General features: G+C 46.6%; 1 protein-coding gene across 1 annotated transcript in view; it reads left to right on the top strand.

Annotated features, from left to right (window-relative positions):
* CHD4 (chromodomain helicase DNA binding protein 4) overlaps positions 1-10,624 on the top strand; it is a gene marked incomplete at its 3' end in the record, with an annotated part of 37,425 nt that extends 26,801 nt beyond the window's left edge. The window contains exons 26-38 of the mRNA XM_017891760.1: positions 407-587; positions 672-758; positions 848-936; positions 1,040-1,173; positions 1,824-1,968; positions 2,298-2,463; positions 2,722-2,819; positions 2,938-3,067; positions 4,697-4,768; positions 5,063-5,200; positions 5,476-5,584; positions 5,696-5,828; positions 10,252-10,624. Coding sequence (XP_017747249.1) covers positions 407-587; positions 672-758; positions 848-936; positions 1,040-1,173; positions 1,824-1,968; positions 2,298-2,463; positions 2,722-2,819; positions 2,938-3,067; positions 4,697-4,768; positions 5,063-5,200; positions 5,476-5,584; positions 5,696-5,828; positions 10,252-10,624 — 1,855 coding nt within the window. The remainder of the gene's footprint in view (positions 1-406; positions 588-671; positions 759-847; positions 937-1,039; positions 1,174-1,823; positions 1,969-2,297; positions 2,464-2,721; positions 2,820-2,937; positions 3,068-4,696; positions 4,769-5,062; positions 5,201-5,475; positions 5,585-5,695; positions 5,829-10,251) is intronic.
* Positions 10,625-11,374: the final 750 nt, after the last annotated feature.

Below are 11,374 nucleotides of genomic sequence, written 5' to 3'. Positions count from 1 at the left end.
CCGCGCCCGGCCCCTCTTCTCTCTTATGAAAATCTTTTACAGTATTTCAGAAGCTTCTCCATTCTGCCTTGCTAAGGCTCTGACCTTTTTTCTTTTTGCTATCTTCCGATTGTATATGCACCAGTGCAAGGGGTTAGAAGAAAGCATTCTGTGTCTTCATCCTTCCCTGTGATAATGGCTCTATCCTATGTTTTTCTTGAGTTATGCTGACTGCTAATCTATACATAATTATGAGCTATGTACTCTCAATTAAATTTCTTCTAAGTTCGTAGGTCTAAACAGGCACACCAACTATTTAAGAGTCCAGTCATGAAAAGGAGCTAGCAGAGTGGGAACTATGAGGACCAGGGGTAGCTGGTGGCGCTGACTTCAGCACTCCTGAGTCCTGGCCCTCCCTCTGTCCCAGGAGGAAGAGGAGGTAGAACGGGAAATCATTAAACAGGAAGAAAGTGTGGATCCTGACTACTGGGAGAAATTGCTGCGGCACCATTATGAGCAGCAGCAAGAAGATCTAGCCCGAAATCTGGGCAAAGGAAAAAGAATCCGTAAACAGGTCAACTACAATGATGGCTCCCAGGAGGACCGAGGTGTGTGTGGCCGGCCCCGCCCCCCACCCATGGGCCGTTCCACTAGAGCAGTGGGCCCCGCTCATCTGCCCTCTCTCCCTCCAGATTGGCAGGACGACCAGTCCGACAACCAGTCCGATTACTCAGTGGCTTCAGAGGAAGGTGATGAAGACTTTGATGAACGTTCAGAAGGTGAGGGCTGTGCTTTTTTGTTGCTTTTCTAAATGTTGCTTTGTTTCATATCCTACCCGTGTCACTCATTCATCTTTTTCTTCCTGCAGCTCCCCGTAGGCCCAGTCGTAAGGGCCTGCGGAATGATAAAGATAAGCCATTGCCTCCTCTGTTGGCCCGTGTCGGTGGGAATATTGAAGTAAGTGCCATGCAATTCTAAGGGTGGGTGAGTGCCAGATAGATATTGGATCTTTGGTGGAGTGCAGCCTGCTCCCTCTCATCTGGGTTTCTTCTTCCCCTAGGTACTTGGTTTTAATGCTCGTCAGCGAAAAGCCTTTCTTAACGCAATTATGCGATATGGTATGCCACCTCAGGATGCTTTTACTACCCAGTGGCTTGTAAGAGATCTGCGAGGCAAATCAGAGAAAGAGTTCAAGTGAGTTAAGGGCTGGCATGAACTGATCTAGAGCAAGGGCTTCTTCTGCTATCTAGCTGGTCATTCCATGGTTCTAGGCCCAGCTGTGCAGGGAAGTGGGCTGTTTCCTCTGTTGAAGTTGGCAGATGAAGCTGTTAGTAATGTGTTCCTTGGCCGGGCGCCGTGGCTCAAGCCTGTAATCCCAGCACTTTGGGAGGCCGAGACGGGCGGATCACGAGGTCAGGAGATCGAGACCATCCTGGCTAACACGGTGAAACCCCATCTCTACTAAAAAAATACAAAAAAAACTAGCCGGGCGAGGTGGCGGGCGCCTATAGTCCCAGCTATTCGGGAGGCTGAGGCAGGAGAATGGCAGGAACCCGGGAGGCGGAGCTTGCAGTGAGCTGAGATCCGGCCACTGTACTCCAGCCTGGGCGACAGAGCAAGACTCCATCTCAAAAAAAAAAAAAAAGTAATGTGTTCCTTGCTTCCCTGGAAGAGAATCTGGGTCTTGTGGGGTCTGGAGATGAGCCTTCCAGTGCCGTGGTGGGCTTGACATCAAGGTGGAGCCATACTTATTGCCTGTGATGATGCCTCACAAAGGGATGGAAAAAGAATCTTAAGAGTCAGCATGATCCCTGATTAACACATTTCTCTACTTCTTTACGCAGGGCATATGTCTCTCTCTTTATGCGGCATTTATGTGAGCCGGGGGCAGATGGGGCTGAGACCTTTGCTGATGGTGTCCCCCGAGAAGGCCTGTCTCGCCAGCATGTCCTTACTAGAATTGGTGTTATGTCTTTGATTCGCAAGAAGGTGAGCCCTGAGCCACTTGCCATTGTTAAAAGTTTCTAGGGGGCCAGGCGCAGTGGCTCACACCTGTAATCCCAGCACTTTGGGAGGCCAAGGCGGGCAGATCACTTGAGGTCAGGAGTTTGAGGCCAGCCTGGCCAACATGGCGAAACCCTATCTCTACTAAAAATACAAAAATTAGCTGCGTGTGGTGGTGGGCACCTGTAATCCCAGCTACTCAGGAGGCTGAGGCAGGAGAATTGCTTGAACCCAGGAGGTGGAGAGTGGAAGGCCAATAGGAAAGGAGCCTGCAGCTGGAATTGGGTCTTCAACTTCTTGTCCCATTGCTACAGGTTCAGGAGTTTGAACATGTTAATGGGCGCTGGAGCATGCCTGAACTGGCTGAGGTAGAGGAAAACAAGAAAATGTCCCAGCCAGGGTCACCCTCCCCAAAGACTCCTACACCCTCCACTCCAGGGGATACGCAGCCCAACACTCCGGCACCTGCCCCACCTGCTGGTAAGTCTGCCTGTCCTGTCATTTTCTGTTCCTCTTTTTTTGTCCTGGCCTATTTTTCTGCTCCCCTGTGCTCAGTTCTAACAGGGTAGTCTGGCAGGACACACAGCAATTTCCCTCTCAGTTTAGGAGGGCCGTCCTAAGAATAGGGCTGGCTCTTAAAGGCACGAGAGGACAATTTAAGATGAGACAAACTGGGAAGAAATGACCTCTCTGATGTAGGACCTTCTTCCTAATTGATTGTCTCTTATTGTTCTGCAGAAGATGGGATCAAAATAGAGGAAAATAGCCTCAAAGAAGAAGAGAGCATAGAAGGAGAAAAGGAGGTTAAATCTGTAGCCCCTGAGACTGCCATTGAGGTAAGAGATGGGGGTGACTGAATGCCACACTAAAGACAAATGAGTAAGTCCAGTCTTCCTTGTAGTTGCTGGCCTGTCTGCTTCATCTGTTTTGTTTTTGTTTTTTTTTCCTTTGAAGTGTACACAGCCCCCTGCCCCTGCCTCAGAGGATGAAAAGGTCGTTGCTGAACCCCCTGAGGGAGAGGAGAAAGTGGAAAAGGCAGAGGTGAAGGAGAGAACAGAGGAACCTATGGAGACAGAGCCCAAAGGTAAAGGTATCCACATGGTTTTTTTTTTTTGAGATAGTCTCGCGCTGTTGCCAGGCTGGAGTGCTGTGGTGCAATCTTGGCTTACTGCAACCTCTACCTCCCTGGTTCAAGTGATTCTCCTGCCTCAGCTTCCCGAGTAGCTGGGATTACAGGCGTACGCCATCATGCCCAGCTAATTTTTGTATTTTTAGTAGAGACAGGGTTTCACCATGTTGGCCAGGCTGGTCTCAATCTCCTGACCTCGTGATCCGCCCGCCTTGGCCTCCCAAATTGTTAGGATTACAGGCATGAGCCACTGTGCCTGGCCTTTTTTTTCTTTTTTTTTCTTTTTTCTTTTTTTAAAAAAAGGAGTTTCATTCTTGTTGCCCAGGCTGGAGTGTAATGAATGGTGTGATCTCGGCAACCTCCGCCTCCTGAGTTCAAGCGATTCTCCTGCCTCAGCCTCCTGAGTAACTGGGATTACAGGCATGTGCCACCATGCCTAGCTAATTTTGTATTTTTTAATAGAGGGGGTTTCTCCATATTGGTCAGGCTGGTCTCGAACTCCTGACCTCAGGTGATCCACCTGCCTTGCCCTCTCAGTGTGCTGGGATTATAGGCGTGAGCTACTGTGCCTGGCTGGTATCCATATTTTTAAGCACTACAGATCCCTGTGTGAACCATGGTCACTCATGAATTTTCACTGGGGCTGTAGAGATAGCAGGAGGAAGTGATACACTGAAGAATCCTGTACCCTTGATTTTAGGTGGCAGGTTTTCCTATCTCTTATGACTTTATTTATTTTTATTTTTTGAGATGGAGTCTCACTCTGTCACCCAGGCGGGAGTGCAGTGTTACGATCTCTGCTCACTGCAACTTGGGCCTCCCGGGTTCAAGCGATTCTTCTGCCTCAGCCTCCGAGTAATTGGGATTACAGGCATTCCACAACCATGCCCAGCTAATTATTTATTTATTTATTTATTTATTGAGATAGTGTCTCACTCTGTTGCCCAGGCAGGAGTGCAGTGGTACGATATTGGCTCACTGCAACCTCCACCTCCTGGGTTCAAACAATTCTCCTGCCTCAGCCTCCTGAGTAGCTGGGATTACAGCACGCGCCACCATGCCTGGCTAATTTTTGTATTTTCGTAGAGACGGGGTTTTACCATGTTGGCCAGGCTGGTCACGAACTCCTGACCTTGAGATCCACCCACCTTGGCCTCCCAAAGTGTTAGGATTACAGGCGTGAGCCACCACGCCTGGCTAATTTTTGTATTTTTAGTAGAGACGGGGTTTCACCATGTTGTCCAGGCTGGTTTCTAACTCTTGACCTCAGGTGATCTACCCACCTTGGCCTCCCAAAGTGCTGGGATTACAGGCATGAGCCACCGCACCCGGCTAGTTTTTGTATTTTTAATAGAGATTGGGTTTTCCCATGTTGGCCAGGCTGGTCTTGAACTCCTGACCTCAAGTGATCTGCCCGCTACTGTCTCCCAAAATGCTGGGATTACAGGCATGAGCCACCATGCCCAGCTGACATTACTGTAATCGCAGACATTTAGATATAGGTGTATCCAATTGGATAATAGTGTGGAACAGAGGAGAATGTTCTTCCTTTAGGTATATTTTCAATAACATTTCTTCCCCTAGGTGTTGCTGACGTAGAGAAGGTAGAGGAAAAGTCAGCAATAGATCTGACCCCTATTGTGGTAGAAGACAAAGGTGGGTGTTTGAAGAAGTTGATTGTGGTTTAGAAGAACTCTAAAACCAGAAGCAAGGACTGTATCTGCCCTGCCTCCCTGTCCATACTCATCTAGCCATTTTATCCCAAAAGACTGCACCTGTCCCCGCATTTAGTTGTCAGTGGGCCAATGGCACCATTTTCTGGGTCTGAGAGACACCCAGGTGGAGAAGGGGTGGAGGTGGATGGATTCTTGTAGCATACAGTGTTCTGGGTCAGGTCGATGGTGCTGGGCTTTGGCTGGAACTGACATTTTTCTTTCTTACATTCTGTAGAAGAGAAGAAAGAAGAAGAAGAGAAAAAAGAGGTGATGCTTCAGAATGGAGAGACCCCCAAGGACCTGAATGATGAGAAACAGAAGAAAAATATTAAACAGCGTTTCATGTTCAACATTGCAGATGGTGGTTTTACTGGTATGGAAATGAGGGGCCCACCAGGGTTAGAAGGATCTGGTGTGAAATTGGGGTTCTTGTCAGAAACCACGGTACAGGGACTTTACCTCTGTTCGATGAGGGAATGCCAAACTGATAGTGTACTCCCCTGGGTTCTGTGGAGAAAGCCAGAAGCAAATTATATAAAGATGGATCCAGGGATAGGGGATGGTGGGGGACAAGAATAAGTAGCATTTTCAATTCTCACAGATGTTTGCTTCCCGCCCCCCCCCCACCTTCCCTAAATTCCTCCTCAGAGTTGCACTCCCTTTGGCAGAATGAAGAGCGGGCAGCCACAGTTACCAAGAAGACTTACGAGATCTGGCATCGACGGCATGACTACTGGCTACTAGCCGGCATCATAAAGTATCCTTTGCCTGAATCTGGACTGAGGCTTTTGGTGAAAGGTTCTGAAGGTCTCTTAGTTTGAGGTTCTTACTTTTCTTGTTTTGTTTTTCCTGAGCACTTTTCCAATAGCCATGGCTATGCCCGGTGGCAAGACATCCAGAATGACCCACGCTATGCCATCCTCAATGAGCCTTTCAAGGGTGAAATGAACCGTGGCAATTTCTTAGAGATCAAGAATAAATTTCTAGCTCGAAGGTTTAAGGTGAGCGGTTGGGGAGGAATATATTGATTGCTTAAGTGACAAACTTGAAAGTGCATAACGTCCGGCAGCGGAGGGAGTCTGTCCATCCAGCGCACCATTCTCACTTTCTTCATTCTGTGGAAGGCTTTGCTTCCAAGTAACTTACACATTAGGGTTGAAGACACACAGACTTGAAAGTTAACTAACTGTACATGAGCTGTAGGTGACTATGGTCCAATGAGCGACACTAGTGCAGAGGGGTTTATTTGGGGAACACTGTAGATTGGAGTATTCAGGAACGATACAGAGGTGGGATTGAATTGCATCTCTGAAGAGGTAGAACTGTATCAGTCAGTGGGCTGCTGGTTCTTTTTTGAGACAGAGTCTCTGTCATCCAGGCTGGAATGCAGTCTCTTTCTCACTGCAACCTCTGTGTCCTGGGTTCAAGTGATTCTCCTGCCTCAGCCTCCTGAGTAGCTGGGATTACAGGTGCCCGCCACCACACCCAGCTGTTTTTGGTATTTTTAGTAGAGATGGGGTTTTACCATGTTGCTAGGCTAGTCTCAAACTCCTGACCTCATGTGATCCACCTGCCTTGGCCACCCAGATTGCTGGGATTACAGGCGTGAGCCACTGTGCCTGGCCTGGTTCTTTTTTCTGGGCTAAAGAGTAGCTGTGTGGGCCAGGCACGGTGGTTCACGCCTGTAATCCCAGCACTTTGGGAGGCTGATGCAGGAGAATTGCTTGAAGCCGGGAGGTGGAGATTTCATTGAGCTAAGATTGTGCCATGGCACTCTAGCCTGTGCAACAGAGTGAGACTCTTGTCTCAAAAAAAAAAAAGAGACATGTCTGTTGTCTCATAAGCTGAGTATAATCGGGGAAGAAATGTACACTAATAAGCCTTCAAGTATTATGTACTTAGCAATGATGTGCCCAGGGATAAAGAGACAAAGCATGGTATCTGCTTTCAAGGAGCTTTCAGTTTCAAGTAGGAGCACATGTGTAATCAAATGAATGCCATTCTGCATATCAGGAGAGAGATTGCTGATTGGCATAAAAAAGTTATCCAGAATTGCTTGAAACCAGGAGGCGGAGGTTGCAGTGAGCCAAGATCCCACCACTGCACTCCAGTCTGGTGACAGAGCGAGACTCATCTCAAAAAAGAAAAGAAAAAGTTCTCAGAGAGGCAGACACAGTGGCTAATCCCAGCATTTTAAAATAACCGATTGCTTGAGTCCAGGAGTTCGAGACCAGCTTGGGCAACATGGCAAAATGCCACGTCTACAGAAAATACAAAAATTCACCAATTCTGGTGGCGTGCACCTGTAGTTCCAGCTACTTGGGAGGCTGCAATGAGCCTAGATTGTGCCACTGCACTCCAGCCTAGGCATTAGAGTGAGATGCTATTTTTTTTTTTTTTTAATTGAGACAGAGTCTTGATGTGTTGCCAGGCTGGAGTGCAGCGGCGTGATCTCTGCTCACTGCAACCTCTGCTTCCTGGGTTCAAGTGATTCTCCTGCCTCAGCCTCTAATTTTTGTATTTTTAGTAGAGACGGGGTTTTAGCATATTGGCCAGGATGGTCTCGATCTCTTGACCTCGTGGTCTGCCCGCCTCGGCCTCCCAAAGTGCTGAGATTACAGGCCTGAGCCACTGTGCCATCCGAGACCCTGTCTTTAAAAAAAAAAAAGTTCTCCAGAGGATTTGGAGTATGGAGGGAACTCACAAATGGCTTTATGGAGAAGATGGCATTGGAATGAAGTTTTGAGGAATGCGATGGAGATTTTTTGGTAGGAACAGAAGGATATCTGAACAAAGGGATTAGGTTGGGCAAAGACATGAGGCAGCAAAGTTTAGTATGTCTGGAAACAGCAAATAGCCCAGTTGAGCTGTGGGGAAACATTTGTGTTGGGTGATGGTTGGGAGGTAGGTTGGAAAGAGAAAGGTGGAAGAGCTAGAGGTCAGTAGGTGGGTTCTTGGCACCAGATAAGAGAGTTTGGACTTTACCCTATTGTTAATGGGCAGCCACTGAAAGTTTGTGAGCAGAGTTTTGATAGGACCAAGGGAAATGGAAACAGCATTCATAAGATTATAAAACTATCATATAATCATGAGGTGTTAAGGGTCTGGGCTGTGATGCTGGTTGTGGAAAATGAAAAGGGTAAAGATAAAGGAAACAAAACACCAAAGAATTTACTGGACTTAGTGACTTATTGTAGGGGTCAGTAAACGTTTTTTCCCCTCCGCAAACCAAAAATGGTTAATAAAACCCCCCCCTTTTTTTTTTGAGACAGTCTCGCTCTGTTGCCCAGGTTGGAGTGCAGTGGGGACATCTCCCAGCTCACTTGCAACCTCCGCCTCCCGGGTTCAACCAATTCTCCTACCTCAGCCTCCTGAGTAGGTGGGATTACAGGCATGTACCATCATGCCTGGCTAATTTTTGTGTTTTTAATAGAGATGGGGTTTTGCCATATTGGCCAGGCTGGTCTCAAATTCTGGACCTCAGGTGACCTGCCCGCCTTGTCCTCCCAAAGTGCTGGGATTACAGGCGTGAGCCACTGCACCCAACCAAACCTTTTCTATTAAAGGGCCAGATAGGCTTCAGGCTTTGTGGGACATGTGGTCTCTGTTGTACATACTTAACTCCATCTTCGTTGTGTGAAAGCAGCCACAGGGGATACATAAATAAGTTAGGATGTGTTTCAGCATTTCATCTATGGATATTACAATTTGAATTTTGTATAATTCTCATTAAATGGCATGAAATAGTCTTGTTTTGACTTTTTGCCAACCATTTTAAAATGTAAAACCCATTCTTAGCTCTTCAGCCATATAAAAACAGGTGGTGGGGCAGAGCTGGCCCACAGGCTGTAGCTCGCCAACTCCTGACTTACTGGATTTGAAGTACAGAGTAAGACTGAAAATAACATTTTGAGCCTGAGTCCAACTGGAAAGTTGAATTGTCATTTAAGAAGAGAGAGAGAGCAGTTTGTAGAAAAGAATGATACCAAATTTTAGACAACTCTTTTGGTATTTCTCACAAATCAGCACCCCTCCCACTCCTACCCCCATCACCATACACTAGTAGGATCAGAACCAGTGCTCAAGGCACATGTTTGAGAAGCATCAAGTCATCTGCATAGAAGTGCTGGCAGACACTAGGAGAGGAGAAGGGCATGAGAAATCTCATATGTTGAGTCATAGGTTTTATGAATATATTTTTTAAGTAATTAAAATCTTTTCATAAATTAAGAACCAACATTCTGCCTCTTGGGATATATTTCAAAGAACCTTTAATACAGCTGCATCAGGTGACCTATGCATGAGTGTTTTTGCAGTATGATTTTGGTGATGGGGCCTAGAGGCAACCTAAATGTTCAGCATTAGGAGAATGCATAGGTAAAACATGTATTCATATCATGGGGCATTAAACAACAGAAGCAACAAAAATCATGTGCATACAACATAAGTGTACCTTTTAAAAGTATGTAGTGGGAGAAGAAAAGCATTTTATAGGTACAGAAAACATCATTCTGTAACTTAGAAACATACATACGAAACAAAACACAGTCTAAAACCTACACAAAAGCCCCAGTATTACTATATTAGAAAGGTTGCTTTTCAGAGGAATGGAAGTGAGATGGCGATAAGAGGAAATAAAAAACAAAAATATTTTAAAATAGCAAAATAATCCTCTTTTTTTGAGACAGAGTTTCCCTCTGTCATTCAGGCTGGAGTGCAGTGGCACGATCCCGGCTCACTGCAACCTTTGCCTCCCGGGTTCAAGCATTATTCTGCCTCAGCCTCTTGAGCAGCAGCAGTTACAGGTGTGCACTACCATACCTTGCTAATTTTTGTGTTTTTAGTAGAAATGGGGTTTTGTCATGTTGGCCAGGCTGGTCTTGAACTCCTGACCTCAAGTGATCTGCCCGTCTCGGCCTCCCAAAGTGCTGGGATTACAGGTGTGAGCCACTGTGCCCAGCCAAAACGTGTTTTTGAAGAGTAGTTGATAAAGAGTAGATGATAAAAAGGAAGATGTTTAACTGTGTAACTAAATGAAAACATAATATGGATATGTATATAGTATGATCTCAGTTATGTAAAAAACTATGCACAAAAAAACCTAAAAAGAAAAACATCAGGATGTATTTCTAGAAGGTGGGATTATCTGTTGTTAATTTTGATACTCTGTTTTCTAAATTGAGTTTTATCGCTTTTGTATAAGAGAACCTAAAGGGTAAAAGTTTTAAAACGAGGACATTGAAAAAGGGAAAGAAAAAAGGGTCAAGGCAAAGTTAAACTGCTGGGTGTGGGAATGAGTTGTCCATGAAATTATTCATAGGTTCTTATTACTATCAGAAACAATGAGGTGAGCTGAGAGGCCAGTCAGAAGTGAGCATAGTGAGTTATCAGTCGAACTCCCATTTCCTCTTATCCCTTGTCCAGCTCTTAGAACAAGCTTTGGTGATTGAGGAACAGCTGCGCCGGGCTGCTTACTTGAACATGTCAGAAGACCCTTCTCACCCTTCCATGGCCCTCAACACCCGCTTTGCTGAGGTGGAGTGTTTGGCGGAAAGTCATCAGCACCTGTCCAAGGAGTCAATGGCAGGAAACAAGCCAGCCAATGCAGTCCTGCACAAAGGTAGCCAGTGGCTCCCCTGCCTCCTGCTGATGAGGCCTCCTCCCTCATCTAACTGCATCCCAGTGTACATATATTTGTTTTCAAACCTTTTTCAGAGCTCCTTTGGGAGTTTAGGAGGTGATAGGGACCTTTGCCATCCTTGGGAAGTTAATATCTTAGAGGCAATCAAGGACAGTAGTACTTTGCCTCTTTTTTTTTTTTTTTTTTTTTTTAAGAGGTGGGCTCTTGGCTGGGCGCGGTGGCTGACGTCTGTAATCTCAGCACTTTGAGTGGCCAAGGCGGGTGGATCACGAGGTTAGGAGTTCGAGACCAGCCTGGCCAACATGGTGAAACCCCGTCTCTACTAAAAATAGAAAAATTAGCTGGGCAGGTGGCGCAGGCCTGTAATCCTAGCTGCTCAGGAGGCTGAGGCAAGAGAATCGCTTGAAACTGGGAGGTGGAGTTTGCAGTAAACCAAGATCATGCCATTGCACGGGCTATCAGCCTGGGCACCACAGTGAGACTCCGGAAAAGAAAAAAGAGATGGGCTCTCAACATTTTGCCCGGTGGGTCTTGAACTCCTGGACTCAAGTGATCCTCTTGCCTCAGCCTCCTGAGTAGCTGGAACTACAAATATGTGCCACTGTACCCGGCCACCTTTTTTTTTTCTTTTTGAGATGGAGTCTAGCTCTGTTGCTCAGGCTGGAGTGCAATGGCGTGATCTTGGCCCACTGCAACCTCTGCCTCCTGGGTTCAAGCAATTATCCTGCCTCAGCCTCCCGAGCAGCTGGGACTATAGGCATGCGCCACCCCTTGCAGCTAGTTTTTGTATTTTTAGTATTTTAGTAGAGATGGGGTTTTACCATGTTGGCAAAGCTGGTCTCAGACTGACTTCAAGTAGTCTCCCTGTCTCTGCCTCCCAAAGTGCTGGCATTATAGGCGTGAGCC

This window comes from Rhinopithecus bieti, unplaced genomic scaffold (assembly GCF_001698545.2).
Source record: "Rhinopithecus bieti isolate Rb0 unplaced genomic scaffold, ASM169854v2 scaffold_21022, whole genome shotgun sequence".
Classification (NCBI taxonomy): domain Eukaryota; kingdom Metazoa; phylum Chordata; class Mammalia; order Primates; family Cercopithecidae; genus Rhinopithecus; species Rhinopithecus bieti.
This window is presented reverse-complemented; position numbering and strand designations above follow the sequence as displayed.